Source organism: Panthera pardus, unplaced genomic scaffold (genome assembly GCF_024362965.1).
Source record: "Panthera pardus isolate Hobbes unplaced genomic scaffold, ASM2436296v1 HiC_scaffold_12, whole genome shotgun sequence".
NCBI lineage: Eukaryota > Metazoa > Chordata > Mammalia > Carnivora > Felidae > Panthera > Panthera pardus.
The window spans coordinates 99,037,858-99,060,704 of NW_026526677.1; the positions used below are offsets into that span (position 1 = coordinate 99,037,858).

General features: G+C 42.1%; 1 protein-coding gene across 1 annotated transcript in view; it reads right to left on the reverse strand.

Annotated features, from left to right (window-relative positions):
- KMT2A (lysine methyltransferase 2A) overlaps nt 1-22,847 on the reverse strand; it is an 85,442-nt gene that overhangs the window by 37,885 nt on the left and 24,710 nt on the right. The window contains 13 exon segments of the mRNA XM_053900389.1: nt 106-219; nt 1,265-1,385; nt 1,623-1,718; nt 2,375-2,521; nt 6,607-6,720; nt 7,473-7,604; nt 8,590-8,663; nt 8,986-9,363; nt 9,777-9,841; nt 11,757-11,991; nt 12,860-13,037; nt 14,606-17,259; nt 19,963-20,032. Coding sequence (XP_053756364.1) covers nt 106-219; nt 1,265-1,385; nt 1,623-1,718; nt 2,375-2,521; nt 6,607-6,720; nt 7,473-7,604; nt 8,590-8,663; nt 8,986-9,363; nt 9,777-9,841; nt 11,757-11,991; nt 12,860-13,037; nt 14,606-17,259; nt 19,963-20,032 — 4,378 coding nt within the window.

The window sequence follows — 22,847 nt, forward strand, 5'->3', positions numbered from 1 at the left end:
AACAGCATGGCCGTCATGTTACGTTTACAGATTACTCTGGGGGCTGTAAATGTACCAAGAAAGAAGAAAACTGTAATAAAAAAAAAAGACTCCAACCTTCTGTACCTGAAAGATTCTCACATTTGGAGTGGACCCAGCGGTCGCACTTCCCACACTGCATCATCTTGCTCTCGTAGTCGTCGTCGTCATAGCACTTGTCACACAGAGGGCAGAAGTTCCCTGTGAGCAAAGCACGCGGTTCAGCGGGGCTCTGGGCCCCGTGCCGGCACCTCTGAGGCTGGGGCTTCTATGTGCCGGAACTTCTTAACAACGCCAGCATAGATCTCCGATGGGATGCTCACACATCTGTGCGGCGTCAAGATTATTCTGAGCTCTTAGAACATACCACTAATTCCATTTAGACTCCTTTTCTTTTGGAGTAGCCTCCACATCTAACGTGGAGCTTGAACTCACGACCCTGAGATCGAGAGTCACATGCTCTATGGACTGAGCCAGCCAGGCACCCTTACTTAGACTCATTTTTAAAGGTCGTGGGGTAGAGTCTACAGACGACACAATAAAAAAAGAATGAAAGAGAGAATTTTCTCTCTTGAACATCCCAAAGAAATGTCTATATTTTTTAAAAAAGGTGAGGATATGGGTGTAAAATAACACAGTTAATTTACACCTCCTTATTCCTAGTGATTTAAGTTAGAGCTTAGAGCAGCACTTCGAAAAGTTCAGCACAACATACAACCTTCGTCAATTTGTTTTATCCATAATATCCTCTATCATTCTTAATAGACTTAACATTGATTTGCTTATATTAGTAACTTGCTTATATTAGTATAACTTCCAATAGTAAACTTTGTATCATTATTATCCTAAATCAGCAAAACGAGTTTAACGTATTAGTTATTAATTTTTTTCTAGCATATCTATGAAAATAAAATGTTTGACTCAATACCACCTAAAATCACTTCTGAAACAATGAAACGTCTATGTACCTTACTTTCGGAAATAATGGCTTAGAGCCTTTCTTTGTGGTTAGTTATTACAACATGTCCCCTTAATTCTTCCCATATAAGCTAACAAAATATTTCTAGTTGCTGTGATACTTCGCGTAAAGAAAAGAACAAGGCCAGGAACTTAGGAAATGCTCTAAATGGTACCCTTGACAAAATGCGCAAGACTTCCTACTTCACTTCCCTGGAGTGTTCGGTTCACCTCCAGAGCAACCAAATATAACCCCTGAGAGTTGATAAAACCGGCCTTTTTGATGTACCTTTAGCAAAGAGTTTGGCACAGTCATGGCACAGTGAGAAATCATGAGACCACTGTGCGTCCCATCCTTTGCCTGGAGTCGTGGATCCACAGCTCTTACAGCGAACACACTTGGTGCAGATCTGGAAAAGAAAAGAAATTCAATAGGAATTCACTTTTAGTATCTCATCTCATTTAAAAAGATCTCGGATGCAATCAGTTTCCAGAGTGGACTTCTTCCCTGGGACGCCTTTCCTTAATAACGAGACCAAAACATTGTTACAATGACGTCCTCGAGCAAGGCTCTCCCTGTTACAAGGTGCACGAGCCCCAGAGCTCCATGCCAGTTCTCTCTGAAACAGCACGATGTGTGCACTCACCCAAACTTTCTTTTTCTTTGTGGGTTTGGTGGGGTAGTTTGGTCCCAGGCACTCAGGGTGATAGCTGTTTCGGCACTTATTACACTCCAGCAGCTGCTGTAGGAAATATAAAGGCAGAGGATGAATAGCTACCAACTTCCAGGTATAAAGTGAGTAGGTCACAGACGGGGAAAGTGCAGTGTAGAGAATATAGTCACCAGGACTGTAACGGTGTCGTGCGTTGGCAGATGCCGACGACACTTCTCACGGTGGGCACTGTGTAATGTACAGAAGTGCTGAATCACTAAGCTGCACGCCAAAAACTAACATAATATTGTGTGTCACTTGTAATAAAAAAGAAAATTTAAAGGCAAAGGTGGATATCACATCAGTTCACTCGAAACACCTATGACTCAGTGTCCCTTTCATATTTATCTGCAAGTAAAGTATAGCACATCATGACAACAGTTTAAATTTTCTCGCGAATTATTTATTCTCAGTGAAAGCATGCGGATTGAGGTCCTGCGAAAGGTCCTCGGTGATGAATGTTCTTATCGGGTAGATTTGATTTACTTTGGGGGATTTTACCTAATGACAATGTTTTCTCCTATATGCCCCAAATTAAAACACAAAAATAGGCAATGAATTATACCTAAATAGTCACGCTAGACTAAGCCAACAAAGAAAAAATATAGGTACAAAACCCAAAAACAAAAGGCAGAGACGGAGAGAGGGGATACTCCTCTAAAGAGTTCTATCACTTCGTTTTATACCTTTGTAGCCTGGTGCTGCCTTCCACAGACGTGACAGAACTTGCAGCGACGACAACACCAATTCTCCAGCTGGTCCTCCAGAGGGCGCTCGTTCTCCTCTAAACAAAACTTGTGGAAGGGCTCACAACAGACTTGGCAATACACAAACTAGGGTAGATGGGAACATAGAAGTTGTCAAATAACATGAAGAAATAGCAACCAAATCCTATCTATATACTTCAGGCTACAGGAGCCCAACATGTTTTATTCAACATATAATCATTCAGCAATGATTATGTAAAAAAAAAAAAAAAAAAAAAAAAAAAAAAGTCCAATATTAGGCATTGCAGGTGATTCAGGGGACTAAGGTAATAACAGTAGAATTAAAAAAATAACTATATAGGGGCGCCTGGGTGGCTTAGTCGGTTAAGTGTCCGACTTTGGCTCAGGTCATGATCTCGCGGCTGGTAAGTTCGAGCCCTGCCTCGGGCTCTGTGCTGACAGCATGGAACCTCCACCCTGCTTCAGATTCTGGGTCTCCCTTTCTCTCTGCCCCTCCCCCACTCATGGTCTGTCTCTCTGTCTCAAAAATAAATAAACATTAAAAAATATTTTTAAAGTAACTATATAGATATGTATTTTTTAATATATAATAAATACATTCCCAGATTTAACAGAATGTGGCTAAGTGCCATAAGCAAGCTACAAGAGCTATGGGAAGGGGGAAATGGGGAGGTTTTGTGTGTTTGCAGGGGAGAGGCAGAAAGAGAGAGAATTCCGAGCAGGATCTGTGCTGTCAGTGCAGAGCCCAATGCAGGGCTCGAACCCATGAACCAGGACTTGAACCCATGAACTGTGACATCATGACCTGAGTCAAAAGGAAGAGTCAGACACTGAACTGACAGAGCCACCCAGGTACCCTGGGAAGGTTTTAAAGGTTTCCGACAATACACTAAAGACAGTTGTAAACTCTGGTTTATCCTTTCCATCTGTAATTTTAAAATGATATTTTCATATGGGCATTTTTAAAAATTTTGAGTAAGAATTTTATTTTGCTGGGGCACCTGCATGGCTCAGTTGGTTAAGCATCCAACTCTTGATTTCGGCTCACGTCATGATCTCACGGTTCATGAGTTCAGGCCCTACATGGGGCCTGATGCTGACAGAGTGGAGTCTGCTTGGGATTCTCTTTGCCCCTCCCCGCTTGTGCTCCCCCCTGCCTCAAAATAAATAAATAAACTTAAAAAAAAAAAAAAAAGAATTTTATTTTGCCATAACAGAATTATTGGGGCAACTGGTCAAGTCTAAATGAGGTCTATAGATTAGGTTAACAGTAATATGCCAGTGTTAATTTCCTGATTTTGATAACTATACTGTGATTACATGAGAATATCCTTGGTTTTAGGAAATACACACCAAATATTCAGACGTAAAAGGACACGTCTGCAACTTACTCCCAAAGTTTCAGAAAAAAATGTGTCTGCGTATAAAATGTGTACACATATTTAACTTCTCACTTTGTAAAATACGGACACACAAAGAGAAAAGGATAAAGCAAATAAACATATTGACATTTGAGGGGCACCTGGGTGGCTCAGTCAGTTAAGTTTCCAACTCTTGGTTTCGGCTTAGGTCATGATCTGGCAGTTGGTGAGTTTGAGCCCCACGTCTAGCTCTATGTTGGCGGTGCGGAGCCTGCTTTGGATTCTCTCCCTCTCTCTCTCTCTCTCTCTCTCTCTCTCTCTCTCTCTGCCCTTCCCCTGCTGGCTCTCTCTCTTTCTCAAAATAAATAAACTTAAACAATTAACATTTGGGAAATCTGGGTGAAGGATATATGGGAATTCTTTGTACTCTAACTTTTCTGCAAACCTGAAATAACATCACCATAAAAAGATTTTTAAAATTCAAATGCCAGAATTCATTAGGCACTGGTTATGTTTTAGGAGTGCAATGCAGGCAGTGGGCTATTCCTTTTCTAATTCAGTTTTTAGGAATCCTGTGGGATTGCTGTGCATAACTACACAATTTAAATTAAAGCAATTATAGTCTGAAAAAAATCGTTTTATCATAGAAGTTGAAGGACTGGTGCTACAAGTTATTCATGTGGATAGCATATGTATGGATGCAAAGTATAAAGATTACATACAAGAGATACAGCGGACCCTTGATGTTATAGACCGAATATTCTTCACTTGCTCTTAGCCAAAAGGCGGAGAATCAATTATAGACTGAATACTTTTTTTTTTTTAATGTTTTAATGTTTTTTTTTTTATTTTTGAGAGAGAGAGAGGGACGGAGGAAGGGCAGAGAGAGATGGAGACACAGAATCTAAAGAAGGCTCCAGGCTCTGAGCTGTCAGCACAGAGCCTGACGTGGAGCTCGAACCCATGAGCTGTGAGATCATGACCTGAGCCAAAGTCAGACACTTAACTGACTGAGCCACCCAGGCGCCCCTACACTGAATATTCTTAATCTCAATGGTATCTAAAGCAACCCCACCACTTAGAACAATATTATAGTTCACGATAGGCACTAATAGATTTGCTTAATGAATGAACACCAGACAATAATGTATAATTTTGCTAATGTATAATTTAACATAGCAAGTGGGCAGGGCTGAATCTCTTAGCTAGTGAATGAGTCTCACGGACTGCTCAATATCCACATTACAATCTGGGTTTGGAATTTCGTTATGATACTAAAATACATATGTGATAAAGTAATAAGCGAAGGAGGCATTCTGGAATTGAGGATTGTATGAATGACAAACTTCTGCTCTCTATTTAAATTGTGCTTTTTTTTCTCTCTTACTGTAAAGGTGGCAGATATTCACTGCAAAAGATTCAAAAGGATAAAGAAAAATAAAGAGAAAACAAGTCAACCATAACCCAACCACACTTTTAAGATTTTGATGTAAACCTTTCCACAACTCTTTCTGAATATATTTTTAAAACAATGTCCAAACCAAAATGGGATCACGCTTTACATACTACTTTGTAACCTGCTATTTTAACTCAGTGACGTGTCAAGGACACCTTTCCATGTCTATATCAATCTGTATTATTATGTAGGACTTCATACTTGCCCTTATATGCATGTCCTATGATTATTTTAAGCAAGCCCCCGCTCTTTACTGACAAACTTTCGGCTGTTTCCTATTTTTGATCACTCTAAAGAGTACTGAAATAAAGTCTTGTATTTATTACATATATAGAGAAAGGTTTATTATATACATGTACGTATACATGTATATATTATGTACATGTATGTTTATATACACGTGTATGTATTGTACGCGCACATATGTATGTACACATATACCTATTTGCTGATCTAATTATAGCCTTAAGATAAATGCCTGGCGTACAATTGTTGGGTTAGACAGTATGCTCATTTTAAAGATAAATACGTATTTCCGAACAATCTGCTCAGAAAGAAAGACTGTAACATTTAGATTTCCACCAGCGGAAAGTCCCTATTTCCAAATCTTTTTTTCCCACGTGATTTTTTTTTTAAGATTTTATTTTTAAGTAATCTCTATACCCAACCTGGGGCTAACACCCAACACAAGCTCAAGAGTCCCATGTTCCACCAACTGAGGCAGTCAGGTGTCCCTTCCCACATGATCTTTTTAATGCTTAATGTCCAATTTTTGTTCATCAGAAGGCTCTAGGACACCTCCCACCATGTTTATTTCTCATTTTGTGAATTACATATTTCTGCCCTTAGCCTTTTCTTTTAGTGGGTGTTGTTCCTTTTTCTTATTAATTGCCAAGAGCTCTTTATAGACAAGGGGTTTTTGATATTCAATATAAGATAGCCATATCTTTCTCTAGAAGAGCACTGTAACAGTTTTTCCATGTTTGGACATGTAGCAGAAATATCAGAACTCTAATAAAAAGAATGAATTTAAGAGATGAGACCATTCAACTTTTCACACTCAATACTTTTGCTACTCTACTAAGAGGCAGATTCCTTCCTAAAACCTCTACAAAATCTTCAAAAATACTTCAGTGGCTGGTTTCAAGAGGAGATACCAGGGCACCTAGAGACCTCCTGTGGAGCATGCGACTCTTGATCTCGGGGTTGTGAGTTTGAGCCCCACGTTGGGCAGGGAGATTACTTTAAAAATTAAATAAAATTAAAGAGGGGGTAGCACCTGGTACACGCCAACAAAACAGAATGAGTCTTTCATTACAGCAAAATAATCTACCATTCAACTTTCTGGGGTACCAAGAAGCAGGATTTCTTACCTCTACATGCCCACTACTGGCACAGAGAAAGCAAACCACTCTGGGGGTTATAGGAACAGAGGTCAGGATTCCTAAGCCTCCCATCTCCCATACATTTTCTGCTTCACAATCCTCCTGCAGAGAGAGAGACACAGGTCATTTATGAAAGTGTTACAATGACACCGCTTTGGAACGAAAGTGAGGATGGAAAGCCTAGAACCAGAGTGACAGCATAGGGTCCAGAATACTTCACTTCAGTGGGTTTGAAAAGAACTGCTGCTTTACAAAATTAGAATCTCAGACACACACACTGTTAAAAGATACCCTGGGACTGACTTTTCCTTAAAGTTTTGCTGATTCAAGCCATCATCGTGGTTCGATATTTCCTACGTGAATGAATTCTTTCCTCAGACACTGTTCTCATCCAAATGCACTTTTATTACTCACAATGGTCAGGAGTGCGTCAATGCCTGTGTTCTTTAGCCAGCCCACAAACAGTGGTGTCTCTCACCCCTGAACCCACCTTCTGATGGTAGTTCTTACTCCCTGACTTGGTGTCGAGTTGCCTTTCTTTCAATACCTTGGGTTAACATTGTTTTGTTTTGTTTTTTTAATGTTTATTCATTTTTGAGAGACAGAGAGAGACAGCGTGTGAGCGGGGGAGGGGCAGAGAGAGAGGGAGACACAGAATCCAAAGCAGGCTCCAGGCTCCGAGCTGTCAGCGCAGAGCCAGACGCGGGGCCCAAACCCACGAACTCAGATCACGACCCAAGCCGAAGTCGGACACTTAACCGACTGAGCCACCCAGGCACCCCTGATTAACATCATTTTTCTGATTTAAAGTCCATGACGCTTGGTACACTACATGGTCACGAGAACACCTTTACCTTAAAGTCCACTCTGATCCTGTGGACTCCATCTGCTGGGATTTTTTGCTTCGAACTATTGCCATTGGAGAGAGTGCTGAGGATGTTCAAAGTGCCTGTGTTCTCCTGCTTACTGACTGGAGGTGGCTTTTCCTACAGAGACAGAAGATGGATGAAGAACACCACCACACCCTATTTGCCTTTGCCTTTGTAACAGATAACGCAAACGACAAGTCTAACAGATCTAGAAAACACATCTCCACGGAAGTACCCTACAGACACAGAGAGTCAATCTGCAGATTCTTTTCTCCAGAAAGGCATTTTACATATGTATTACAACCCGAGAAGAAGAATTCCAGGACTCTCCCCTGTGGGTTCTTGGCTTGCTTCTTCGTGGTCTGTGACGCCGGCCGAGGTTGTTGGCACAATGAAACGGAAGTGACAGCACGGGAGCAGTGTATTCTGCCATTTTTCTAGATCTTTCAGTTGCACATCAAATGTGGGGCCGATCGCTCCACTCCTGTTTAACCCGCCTGGGATGCTCACAGAAGCGTTCCCAGCTCTGTGATCGTCAATGATTTCAATTTGTCAGTATGACCATGCTTGATTATCACTACAGTCAGAAGCCAGACAATGACCTTGGAGTAAGGCCTCCTAAGACCCTGGCATCTGCCCCTCTTTGGCATTGCTGATACTCTTGAGAGTATCAACCAGGAAGTTCATACACACCATTACGGTGGCACAGAGAGACAGCAGAAAGAGCCAGAAGATTCTTGAAGACCCGTCTCTCTCCATATAATTATAACAGCGTGGACACAGGGAAGGGTGATAGTTATAGACAAATGTCACTAAAGGATGCTGAAGGCAGAAACAATTACCTTAAAGTGGCCTGCGACATAAGCCTAAGCATAGAGGACCACAAAGAAGGGGAAAGGAACAAGGGGAAAGAAACAAAAAAACAAAACGAGCGAAAGCCTAAACCTGAAGTTTGTCAATTTTAAGAAAGTCCACTGCCATCTTCCTAGAAGCAGATAAGCGGTTTCATTCACGCAATCACGTAAATGCCAAGGGCAAGACTACTGCCCTACAGGATGGAACGCATCCCCGAGCAATGGCAGAGAAAGGAATCTGTCCTCACCTTTTCTTTTGGTTTTTGTTTTACAGGAATACTTGGTCGAGGAGCCACTTTTTTCTGCTTGCTTTGCTCTGGACCTGAAGAATTCAACATAAATTACAGTCAGTGCTAAATAGCAATGACCACTTTTAGGACTTACTGGCCTGTGAGGAAAGGGGCATTAGAAAACACAGGAAACTATTGAAACTCCGGGCTTTAAATAGGAAACGAAGACAATACCTCCGACTTCACTGGGGTTTTTTGCTTCTATTTCTCTATTATTCTGTAAACAGGTTAAAAGAGAGCTAATTTTTCTGAATTAAAGGCTTCAAAACGTACACGTCAGGTTTCCACACGCTGTTTAAGAAAGACAGAGGTGTTCTTCTGGTTCAGCTATTCCTCCTTGCCTTCCTCACTCACCTGATTCCGGTGGCGGAGGCTGCTTTTTCTTGGGCTCGCTAGGAGTGGTCTTGGGAACTTCTTTTCTTGGCGGTGCTGTGCTTGGTGGCTGTGGGGGGGTGACTGGAGGCGGCTGGGAGACCTGCTTGCTGGACTTCCTGGAAGTCGGGGTGGTAACTTGTTTGGATTCAGGTCCTGGGGCAGAGGCGTTCCCTTCTTCACTCTTTTCCTCGACGGGCTTTCGAGGGGGTGGTTCACTATTGCTTTTCTTGGGGGCAGGGTCCTCTCTTGCTGCCGGGGTAGGCTTCTGACTACAGTCCACCACATTCTTCACAACACTGCTCTCTTTGCTCTCTTTCTTTTCACTGGTCTTAGACTTTTTCTCTTTCTTTTTCACAGCTAGGAGGAAACACAAGATTGTAAGTGAGAAGAATTTTACTTAAGACAGAAGTAGACGAATGTAACATAACCTTATTCTCAGTTTCCTGCAGCTGAAGTTCACGCTGGAAGGCTCATGCTGGTCAGGTGAAATGGGGATACTTTTGTTGCTCTAGGAAATGGAATGCACTGTAATTTTTACAGGAATTAATTTTTTTTTTTTTATTATGGAAAATTTCAAGGTAAAGGAAATAATAAAATGAACCCTCATGTAACTACCATCCAGCTTCCACAAACACCAACTTGCTGGGAAAGAGCGGTACTTAAACAACAACAACAACAACAACAAATTAGCATTCTCTTTACGCTAGATGCACGTGATTGTATGGCATTAAAGCAGGAAGCATTTGGGGAAGATCTTTCTACAACACTACCTTTTGCTTGCTTCTGAAGGTAGGCTTTGGAAGGCATCCACTGTAGATTCTGACATTTTCTCATCCTAGGATGACAAGGGATATCATAAAGTAAACTACATTTAGAAGAAGAGCAGTTGAAACAAGTGTCAATTGGCCTGTGAGAATCAGTGAACCTTTATTCAGGTTCATTCTGAGAGTTGAAAAAAGGCACTGTTGATTGCTCAGATTCAATCTGAGCCTTTGAATGCTTCAATCAGCAATTTTACCTACCTGTAGGCTCTAAAAGGAGCCAGTATCAAATTATTTTTGAAACGGACTCAAATTTCTTATCACCTAGTACTGACCAGCACCACACACAAAATGATCAGCTGGTATTTCTTGTAGTCAGATCGCTTCTGCTCCCTTAGGAGATTAATATTCATATAGTAATCTAAATACAAATGGACTGAAATTAACCAACAAGGCCTCTGCGACTACAATGCTATAGGTCTATCTCAGGGCTTTGTATATATTCCACCCCTCAACTTAGTGAAACTGAAACTTAACTTGAAGTCTAAATCCATGTCAACCCCTAAATTATAGTGCAGGTTTATCTTGCAGTCAGGTACCTTTCTGCTGATCAGTGAATTATCTCACTTCTTTCTACTAACTGGACGGAGGCAAGAATCCTGCTTAAGGACAGACTAAACCAAAGCACAGAACTACTTACGGTCTCCTAGACACTGTCTCCCCTGAAGTACTTTCTCCCAACCACGTTTTCTATAAATCACTGTCGTGCTGCCATTCACTCAGCAAATACCTACTGCTAACATCTCCTCCTTGTCTGGGCACTGTACTCCTTATGCTCAGTCACCAACATTTCTGTCTGTGCAAACGTCTCGATTCACTTCAAACAAATTATCCCAGAGAGCAGAAAGTGCATCCATAAGCTGACTAAAACAAGGGGAAAAGATCGAGTAATCAAAACTTTCAGATCAAAAATCCCATGTGCATGAAAATATTCCAGGAGTTAGAAAGCCAAGAGTTGGGGCGCCTGGGTGGCTCAGTCGGTTAAAGCGTCCGACTTCAGCCAGGTCACGATCTCGCGGTCCGTGAGTTGGAGCCCCGCGTCGGGCTCTGGCCTGATGGCTCAGAGCCTGGAGCCTGCTTCCGATTCTGTGTCTCCCTCTCTCTCTGCCCCTCCCCCGTTCATGCTCTGTCTCTCTCTGTCTCAAAAATAAATAAATGTTAAAAAAAAAAAAAAATTAAAAAAAAAAAAGAAAGAAAGCCAAGAGTTTTCTACTAACATATCACCATAATGTCCTGAATGCCATGATGTCAGTTGACTTGAAAATTTATACAGATAATATTATAATATATATGTAAATTATATATAAATGATAGATCGAGTATATGTAAATATTACATATATATGTGGCTTATATATAATTTATACAATATATAAAATATAAACATATAATTTATCAGGTTTTTTTTCTTTTCTCTTCTTTTTTTTAAGTAGGCTCCACACCCAGCGTGGAGCCCAATACAGGGCTTGAACTCACGTCCCTGAGATCAAGACCCAAGCTGAGATCAAAAGTCGGACGCTTAACCGACAGAGCGGCCCAGGTGCCCCACAGATTTGTCAGCCCGTGTGGCTATTTAAATTTAATTAACATGAAATGCAATTAAGTATGTAGTTCCTGAGTTATACTAACCACACTTCAAGTGTTTTACAGCCACGTTTGGCTAATGGCTACCACACTGAACTAAGCCGAGAACATTCCTACTTGCAGCGGGACGTTCTCCTGGACAGCACTGCCCCAGACTATTTCTTACTGAAGGGCAGCCCAAACCTAGCCACGTCACAAAATCCAACTGGGCAACTTAACCTTGCACCTCAAGGGGACTCATTACCACCACATTCAGTTTTCTGCTGCGTCCCTGCCACAAACCAGGCATAAACACACAACCTTCACGGCTGAGAGGCCACCGCCTCAGAGTAAGACCCCCACTCACTTGCAGCACTGCTTCTTTATATTTCGGCCACCAAACTTGGGCTTGTCTAAGCAATTAGTACAAACACCACAGTCCTCAGGCACCTGGCAGCCGGGACACTGCCCACACCGCCTGGACCGTCGTCCCTTCTTTACTGGAGGTTCCTGAGGCGCCTTGTTTCTGGTAACGGGTTTAATTGGTTTGATGGGTGGAGCAAGAGGTTCAGCATCTTCTGAGCCAGCAATTGATGACTTGTCTGTTAAAGAAACGGGGCGTTAGTTATCAGGGAGCATCTAGTTCCTTCTTGGGAGCAGAGGGGGGCAGTCCTCAAAATCCACAGATGTTGTTATACACACGCGAGCCTCATTTTAATTGGGACTCCAAAAATGAAATGTGGCATAATAAAAATATCCCATCACAGATAATTCTTTAAATGTTTAAAAATGTCTATACCTTACAGCTTGATGAAAGCAGAAATCCAAACACTGAGAACACCACACAGTCTAACTTAAATATGAACTGAGTGCTTCCTAAGATTCTCTAAACCTCTACATTTTATATGAGCAGTCACCCAGCATCTAAATGCAACCATGAGAATGTACCTCAGACCTCCAACCACGGGGCATGTAACTAAGTGACCAAGGGCCCCAACTGCTGTGCTCTGAAGTCCAGTGCATCACAGAGGCCACACTTACCATGAGGGTCTCTCTTAGGTAGTGACCGAGCATGGCAGGGACACTGAGGCGGGCTGGTCCTGGGAGACACATAACTACTCTGACAGTCCACTTCTGCCCAGGGACTCCTCGACAGCCTTGCCAAACTCTCTGGGAAAACAGTCTGGGAAGATTCTGTCCAACCCTCCTCCCCTTTCTCTTTCATAGGGGTCAGACTTGCAAAGCGGTCTGATAGTTCCCCCAGCCTTCCCCAGCTCCCTCCCCATTTTTTCTCTCGGGCCATTTTCTCTAGTATAATCCTTACCCACTGAATGCACCCTTGCCATTTGTTTTTTGGAGAAACCCAGACTAACACATAATGCTACGAAGAGCCTACTAGGCGTCCCCAGAATGATCAGCAAACAAATCAAATGTCTGCTTAGACTCTGAGGCCGGCATTCCCTGACCTACCGTCATTCCCCATGGAAGACAAAATCTTTTCTCGTTCTTCCCATGGTAAGGCACTCAGGGTGGGCATGTCATCAGGAAACACAGCTCGTTTTCGGCCAAGGGCAACAGCAGCTCTTCTGCAGACATGTTTAATGCGGGGTCCTCGCACAGAGGTCTCTGATGAATCACTCTCTTGACCCTGAATAAGAGGCAAGTCAAAACAAACAACAGCAACCACACATGTTGAAAATGTAATTAACTGAAGCCAAGGTAGACTCGTTTTGCTTATTACAATCTAAAATCAACACATACAACCCTAGTTATTCCCAGCTGATAAGCCATGACAATCTGCAGAAACCGACTACTTCTGTATCCTAAAACTGGCAGCAAAAAAAGGGGGTGCGGCTTTAAAAAACAAAAAGCCAAAAAACCCCAGAAACTAGGGATGCCTGGGTGGCTCAGTTGGTTAAGCGTCCGACTCTTGATTCCAGCTCAGGTCATGATCTCAGTTTGTGAGATCGAGCCGAGTCAGGCTCTGAGCTGACAGCACAGAGTCTGCTTGGAAGTCCCTCTCTCTCCTCTCTCTCTCTGCCCCTCCCCTGCTCATGCTTTCTCTCTCTCTCAAAAATGAATAAATAAACTTAAAAAAAAAAATGAACTAAGTTTTTATTCCCGATTATACTACTGCTTTAAAGTTCCCATCAAAATTCAAGCTGCCAATCTATATTATCAAAAAGTTTGGTCTGCAGTTAACAAGGCTTATCCAATCACAGACTATTTCTTCTATTTCCCTGATCAACAGAGGGGTAGGGGGAACAACTTACAAATGTACGGATACAAGGCCACAGCTCTAAACAGAAACGTCTCGCACTTTAAAGAGCCACTGCTCCTATCACTAGGAGGCTAACCAAAAACCACCCCACACGGTGTCAGAAACAAATCCCATCGTGTTCCCGCTAGAACTCTCAACTGATGAAATTGCTAAATGTCAATATGGCCCTTGGCTGAGTAACATGAATAAACCTAAGTGTGTGGCCGTCTAAATCTAACTTGGTGGGTTGGCATGAATATGGACCTACTACATGGCAATTTTAAAAAAGAACCTGAAGATCGGTGGGTTTTCTCTGAAAAGGCTGGTGCCTGAGCTCACTTTGTGAAAAAAATAGTAAGACGTAAAAAATTAATAATGCTGTTCTCTGTAAAATTTGTTTGTCATCATCTTAACTAACTGAATCCTACAGCGCTCAGGCTAAGCGCTTCTCATTTGTATTCCACAAACGCCCTATTATCTGTGGCGCTAATCACTCAGTACTCAGAGGAAGAGAATCCCCCCACCCCCGTTTTCTGTAGTAAACAATAGCAAAACAATTTGAGTACAAAAACGCACCTTCAAAATTAAGTCACAGATTCCATTACACCAAACCCATTAAGCACAAACAAGTCAGCATTCTGTCAAGTGGCCCCAAACTGCCTTTCAGTCTTAATTCACCACCTTCCTGTGTGTCCCAGTCCAGCGATCCGCCGCTGTTGCCGTTCCTCTTCGTACTTCTGCCTCTCTACCCACACAGTGCCCTCTGTTTAGAATGTTCTCCCCTCTCATCTCCCACCTATCAAAATCCTACCAGTCCTTGAAGGACCGGTGCGAGTGCCCCCACCTCCTCTGCCCTTCTCCTGATTCCCGTAACTAGACGTCACGGAAACCCTTCGCCTAAAACTTGCTCATAGAAGGAGCTGTTGACTTTTAACAGGCAAGATGGAAAAGAGTACCTGTGCTTTGGGCTGGTCAGTTTGTTTAAGACTCTTACTCTTCTCAATCTTGCAGAGCTGGGCTTTGGCCTTTTTTAGGAGGCTGGCAACCCTCTTGTCCGTCATTGGAAGCTTGTCTGCCTGAGCCAACATGGAGCCTATGGAGGAAGTGGAATGTTTAACAGTGCTAGATGAAGGAGTGGAAAGGCAGAGGGTTTTCTCCTTCTCCAGGGATGGGGCAGTTGGGCCGAGGTCCAAGTTGTTTTTTTCCAGATTTCCTCTCCCCTTCTTTAGAAGTATTTTGGTTTTGACAGCTGTTGTGTCCCCAAGAGTCACGGAGGCCATATCAGTCCCAGAATCAAGCGACGAAGACTTCTTCCGCCCTGTTGCTTTTTTGGCGGAAGATGAAGTGGCAGCATCTTCACCAACGGCCTTCTCTTTGGAAACCCTACTCACAGGATACAATGCAGAACTACTCTGAATCTCTGATCCCTTTTTCCTTTTCTCTTTCCTCGACTCCCGCTTATTCTCTTTTTCTCTCTCCCGGTCTCGCTCTCTACTCTTGTCCTTCTCCACGCTCTTGTCAGCATCTCGATCTTTGGACAGCTCCTCAGGGGCCTTGTCTTTATTTCTCCCTCTCTCAGTCTGAGAGCCTGGGGTAAACCAAGGGAAGAGAGGAGAGGGGCTGCTGGATGAAAACGGCTCTGCCGGAGCACTAGCCTGCTTCCTTGGTCTCTGGCTTTTCTCCGCAGACTCCCCAGACTGAGTCAGGGAATGAGAAGGAAAAGTAAAAGTTGGGTTTAAGGCACTAGTGGCAAGAGGACTAACAGATATGCTTAACGAGGAAGAGACAGAAGACGGCGGGGTGAGAGGTGACAGCTCAGCAGTGCTAAGCCTTCCGCTTCTTGTCCTCATGGAGTGAGAAGGAGATCTTGGTTCAGATCGAATGGGACTAAAGACTTTCCTCTTCCTTTTTCTGTTGGACACTCCTGAAGAAGACGTTCCAGCAGAAGTCCGATTACTAGGCAAGGTTACAGACTCAAATATTCTAGAGTGAGCCTCGCTTGGAGTAAATCTGGGAGCTCTCAGAAGAGGGCTCCTTTTGTGCATATCGAACCTTGTTCCGGAGTGGAGCGGTGAAAACAATCGGGCTGAAGCAGCAGTACCAGATGGAGAGAAACCCGACGCGAAGCCAACGTCCTCAGGAGTCAGCGGAGGGGGTCGGAAATTATCAAATATGGGTTTGCGAATAAGACCTTCTTTGGCATACTTTGCTGAGGAAAAGTACTGTGGCTCTGACCTAGAATGCTTTAAAGAGGTCCACCTAAACGTCGGTTCTCGCAAGATCGACTTTCGCTTCCCTTGCATGGGAGCGGCAGAAGCAGGCAAAAATGGTGATGCTAAGGGGATGGTGGGAGGCATGAGCCAAGGTGTGTGGTCAGAGATGCTGGAGGCCGGCTGCAGCGGCGGGGGTGGGGTGAGCAGGGGCGGAGGCGGAGAGGAGGAGGGCTGCTGCTGGGGGGCACTTTGCAGGGTGGACAGTTTTTTCGTTGCTCTCGACCCGAAACTCCTCTCGGACACGGAATACCTTCTGCTCCTCCTGTCGTTGCCGTCGTTTTCTGGGGACTGGGAAATAGGCAGTGGGGTGTGAACTTCGGGGGTATCGCTCCGCTCTTCAGGAAGTACCTGGATCTCCTCCGAGGCCTGAGAATCTGTGGAGGTATCGACGCTGGGGCTACTGGATCGGGAGGAGTCCGAAGACATTTGAGAGGAGTGCTGAGAAGCCGCGCTTGATTTTTCAGAAGACCCACAGGACGTGGCACTGAATCTGCTGTTCGGGGTAGACTCGAGTCGGGCAATTTTAATTGGAGGGTCATAATCCTCATCCTCTATGAACCGCCGAGGGGTTTTAATGATGCGCGAGGAGATGGCACTGACGACAGGCATAATGAACTGCCGGATGTTCTTGACCTGTGTCTTCACCTTTCTGCCTTGCAGCTGGGCCGCTTCTTTCTCGATTTTCTTCTGAGCCCCCTTTTTCGCCCTCTGCAAGAGCTGCTTAGCAATTGTCGCATCTGTCCTTTTAGAAGAAGGAATAATCCTAACCGGCTTAATCCTTCGAGGGCTTTGTCTGACTACTGTCTTATCTTCTTTTGTGAGTGGAGGTGTTCCTTCCTTGTCCTTCCGGACCTTCTGGGGCTTTTCCAGTTCAGAGTTAATGAGGAGGCCGGAAGGGGTCTTTATCCTTTCTGTGGATGGAGGCCTTCCTCGCCGTCGGACAATCTGTACCCCCTTCCTTCCTATTTGAAGCTTCCCTGTCTTAAACTTAGACTTGAGAGGAGAGAGTTTACCTGCTCTTAATTTTTTAATCTTTGTGGCTTGCTGAAACGTAGCAGAAGGTGTCCGTTTAATCTTTTTCAAGCTATCTTCTTTGCTTCCCTTTGGTAGCTCTGAAATGTCCTTTCCGTGTGTTATTTTGATTTTTACTCCAGGGAAGGTGGGGGGTCTTCCTCTCTTCTTTTCTATGCTTTTAGAATCTTTCTTCTTGATCTTATCTCCAGATTTGGTCTCCGATTTATTTAGAGGGGAAAACACAGACGGGTCTGAGAGGAGAGCCGAATTCCGGTCAGAGCCACTTCTGGGTCTCCCGCGAGGCTTTCGAGGGCTAGTTTTAACTGTGTATAAAAATTAAACAATGGAGAGCATATATTTAGCTTTGTAGTTCAGGTCGCTACTAAGCTGAATACACTTTTAGCACAAGTCATTTTGTACGGACCTCTAGCTGGGTCTAGTGAGTCAATAAAACACCTTAATTGGGTTTAGTTTCCTTCCAACAAAAACTTGCCTCAAAGAAACCAAGTCAATAACATTCCACCTAGAACATTTGACAGAAAAACTAAGATAATGATAAGAGATTTTGATTAATATGCGAAACGAATTTTCCTACAACTTCAGGTGAGCAAGGAGGTTTTTTTTTATTAAAAAAAAAAAAAAAAAAAGTTTAAAAAAAAAGCTGCCACCTTTTCCGTGTCCTAGCCTCTAAGATTAATATTTGAGAACATGTTTGTAGAAAGTCATCCCATCTTTTCAGCGAAATTTTTGCTTTAATAAATTTGAACAAGGAGCTCTTCAATCAATAGCGTAACTTCCGTAGGGAAAACACCTGGGCAGCTCGGCTTCCTACATTTGCAATCTGTTTTGTCAAAGTAAACTAAGAAAGCTTCACTAGATAGAAAAATATTCATTCTGGAGACATCAGAATAAGATCACTGAACTCAGCGGCATGTGAACTAATGAGTGAAGGAAGATGATGATGTGTCCATTAATCTATTCCCCTACTTACAGGTTCTTGAAGTAGTTAGTCCCAAGTGACAAAAAAGATTTAACTCTAGTTGATGTCAAAAACAAATCAACGAATTCATAAATCAGACTTCTTCTATTCTAACTAAAAGGAATTTGCCAATTTATAAATCAGCTCAATTTGCCACTTATCAAGAGACGTGAGAAAACAAGGCTGTTTTCGAAAATTCTTTGTTTATACCTATATTTTCTAAATGTATTAAGAGTTTCCTGGTCTATCACATCTTCTCCTCCCTCGTGACTTTCCAATGTTTTATATGACAACATTCTTCTGAAATGAAAATCTCCCCTAACAGGCAGCAAAAGAGATTCAGGCCAGTATGATGAGCATTTGAGACTACAGGACCCACTTTCTAACAGAACAGAAATCAACAAAGGTCTCACTGCTGGGCTTTCTAAATATAAATGCTTTTTCTCACCAATTAACTTGCAACTTCCTTTTTTAATACATTAAGAATTCACAAATCCATTCTCCATATATACTAATTACAACGAAAGTAATGGACTAGGAGACAACAACAAAAAGACGTTTTCATTTCTTAAATAATGAAGTATATTCAGATGGCTTAAAACAAAAACAAGACAATATTCAGGGTAGACTGATAGCCAAGTGCGGGGGGCGGGGGGGGGGACCATTAAGAAATGGTTGTGAATTCACAAAATAAACTTCTACCCAGAAGTTTATCACAAGATTCCTTATCATCATGGTAGACTTAAACCTGGCCACTCATAGGGCTTTGTTGATTCTGAAAACCTCTTCTAACCACTTTTAAAAAGAATTTTTTTAAATGAACACGTGAAAAACCAGAACAGAGAGAAGCTCGGCCCTGTTGCTGATTTCCACACACGAACTCAACACACACGAAGGAGTCCTAAGTCGGTTATGAGCAACTGCGTCGTGTATTTTCTGGACCTCATTTTGTCATCTACAGAGGAAGGGTTCGACCAGATGGTCTCTAAAATCATGTTCCTATAGGAAGTTTTAAGATTTCATCGCAACTCAAGGAGAACGTGGCTATGGTGTAAGTAGCACAGATCTCGTGATACTGCTGGGTAACTCCTCCCAGCTGGGATGGCAATACTACCACCATTTGGGAAAAAAGAAACTGTCAACTTACGCGTTTGAAACAAATTACGACACACATACGGTGAGTCTTAGATGAAACTCAAATGCTAACTAACATACGTGACAAACTAAGTCAGTGTCAAAGAGCAAAACCACCTAAGAACATCACATTTAACGAGACTGTCTACCCAAATCAGAGCAAAGAAAACCAAACGAGAAGTCAGAATGGCAGCACAGATGGGGAATGTTTTTTTCATCAAAAGACTCATAGCCTTCTCCTATACAGAATGGAATTCTGCAAGCCATTACATGTTATTTCCACCGAGGATTGTCTCTCAGGAAACTGCCATAAGTCTAGAATTTCAAGACATTCTAGATATTTTCTTGGCGAGAACAGTGACAAATATTGCTTATAAATGGAAACTTATTTATGGAAAAATAAAAATGATACCCCCATATCATTTTTATTTTATTTTAATGCAGCCTTTGAAGGATCACATAAAATAGTTTCATACAGTGCTAATATTTTGTTTTTATTTCTTTGACAACAGTAGACCAAATTTCATCTGTAAAAAATAGCCAGATTATTCCCGCAGTTGCATCTACACCGTTATCATTCAAAACACAAGAATCTGAGGATGCTCATTCAGGGTTACCTTCAATGCAACTCCCTGGTTTTTCAGTCATTCCATGGAAATCAACCCTCCCAGCCTCCCATGCCTCAAGTGGTTCCCACAGGGAAGCATAATAAAGAATAAGGCAGAAGCGGCCTGACAAAGAGCCCCGTAAAGAGGTCTAGTTCATAAGCCATCTCCTACTCAGTGTGAGGGAAAGGCAAGGATGCACAAAGAAAACCCCGGTATTTAAGATCATCCTTTAAATGCAAAGAAGGCTAGGGGAAGCCACGGTCTTTTTCATAAACAAAAGGCACCGAGCACTTAACTGGCCATACCTGAAGGAGACCTTGTGGGACTTCGTACTCGGACTTCTTCATCTGAGCCAAAACCTAAGAACTGCTCATCCTACAACAAAGGAAAATTATTTTAAAATCAGAAACAAAAACATGGGTGTGAACATATCCCAAAGAAATGCCCAGAGGAGACACAAATGAATTTGGAAAATCAGACTCTATATATTAATCATTATCATTTATATGGATAATATAAAATAACTGATATTGAAATAAATGGACCCAGTCATACAGCTTCATTACAGACAAATAGGAGCTGTGTAGTATTTGAACAATGCATTGAAATGTCATCTTTGGTGCATAGTACACAGGGGATAGTCCGAAATTTCAAACTGTAGATACAGCCCAAAACAATTAAAGAACGACTTTAATTCAAGTAAGCAAATCTGTTCAATGGCAGAAATACACAGCCCCAATAAAACAAACAAATCTTTTCAACAAGTAGTTAAGTCTACGCACACATAAAGAATAACATAAACAATACCATAATCGCTTGTCTACTAAATATTAATAGAAGAGACTGAAATTGCCATAATTGTCAGTTCCTTAACTCAGGAATTGACATTTAGATGTGATTTCTATACATTTGAGATCCAAAGATTCTCAACATGCATTTTATGGCATCGTTTGAAAATGCCCTGTGATGAGAGACTTAATGGTGGGCAGCAGCATTTGTGAAAGGGATCATGAATTGACCGCATACAGGATGAAATGCATTCAAGAATAACTTAGGGAAGCATCTTATTCTCAGTTACTCCTGGGAAAGGCAAAAGGCAAAAACTTCCCTTACCTCTAATTTTCAACCTGCCCTTTCAAAAAAATCCTTAAGGATTTAACTTATTTCGGACGAGTTCTCAAGAAAGGTGGTCTATTTAAACAAACTGATGAACAGAAATTCACTGACTCAGAAACTGAGTTCTTTCCAGAGGAGAGACGAGAGAGAGAATTTCAGATTCCCGAAACAAAATCCACAAAAAACAAGAATAAAATAAAGATCGAAAGACAGATTTTCTTGAACCTCCAATTTATACTGATAAGCCAAGCCCCAAGCTATGTTCCAACAATTAAAGCCCCCAGATTTTCCTCTCAAGAGCAAAGACCACATGCATATGGACAACATCTGGATTTTCTGCAAAGTTGCTTCCCCAGTTAGTTTAAGGCTACAGTCAGGTGCTAATCTGTTTAACCACTTATTCACCAGGAAGCTATGAAAAGATACATACAACCTTTTAGACAAATTAGCAGGTTCAGCTCTTAAATCTGAATGCTTTGAGTAGCACAACGTTTGGGTCCGAGGCTTTGCACACAACATAACTGAGAAACGGTTCTTAGAATCTAAGTTGCTTGTTCTGGTGTTGTTAACATTATTCACGCATTTAACTATTTAAGAAAAACCTGAAATTGTCCTCTTCAAAGAGATTTGTCTGAAAGGCACTGTAACTCCAAGAACGTGTAAAACCCAAATTTAAAAAGTACGAAGTAGGCTTGCTTTTTACAGTATCTTCTCTCATCATTAAAGTTTTCATCGTGAATATCATTTGTGAGTGAGAATAAATCTACCTCTTCATCTCTTTTTAAGATTTTATTTTTAAGTCATCTCTCCACCCAACGTGGGGCTCAAACTCACGATCCAGAAATCAAGAGTCTCACGCTCTACCTCTACCGACTACACCAGCCAGGGGCCCCCATACTGTTAATTTTTTTTTTTAAGTTTATTTATTTATTTTGAGAGAGACAGAGACAGAGCGAGCTAGGGAGGGGCAAAGAGAGGGAGAATTCCAAGGAGACCTGAACCTACAAAACTGTGAGAGCATGACCTGAGCCAAAAGTAAGAAAATTAAAAATTAAGAGTCAGACGCTCAACCGAGTGGGCCACCCAAGTGCCCCCCGTTAATTTTTTAAGTGTACTTTTGGCTAGAAAAAGGACATTTAAAATAGTTAATCCTAAAATGTACCTTGAGGAAAAAAAAAAAAAAAAAAGCAGACAAATAAAACAGCCCAGGGTAAGTGGCCTCAAATGCTGTAAAAAATTTTTAAAAATAAAAAACAAAAAAATAAATGAACGACAGTACCTTAGAATTTTAGAAGGGGGCCAGCCCAATCTCTCATGTGAGCACATGACACGACTGAGGAGCACGAAGGACTTGACCGAGGACTTGGTTCTCACACTTGCAGGCTATATATTAGACAAGTCTCTTACTACTTTTGTATTTCGATTTAATTTTACTGAAGTGTTGTAAGGAGTAAACGAAATAATTTATGTCAATTATGTAATTTATGTAAAAGCACTCAGAAAACCGTAAGGCGACATCCATACCCTACTTCTTCTTGATGTGGTTTCAGAAACTGAAGTTCTGAGGGGCCAAATGACTTGCCCAAGATCATGCATGTAGTTACAAAGACTTCCTACCAAAATAGTGACAATTTAAAATGATAAATATTTCAAGGAACCAAGTAAATCATCTCCAGCTATTCTTTCAACTACTATGAAAGTTAACTCTTTTCAGATCTTTAAAGTTTGACTTTACTCATTCTTTTCCTGCATCATCCTCATGGAACAAACACGTGGATCTAGACACGTCACAGACACCTGGAGATTTCCGAACACTTCGCCAGGGGACAACGATGCTAAATGCCTGAATTTTATGCTCCCAGTGTGGCCGTGAGAGAGTTCTAGCAACTGTGCACATAATAAACTATGGGGTGAAGTACTCAACAGGTGAGGTAATGAAAGATTATGAATCTTGAAAATTAGAAGAGCTCCACACTGCTCTGTTCACCATCAGCGATCTTAGTGGGTCACTTTTCTCTATTTCAAACTTTTCACAAAACGTAACTACAAACTCCTAATCACAGTGGGCTCCAAA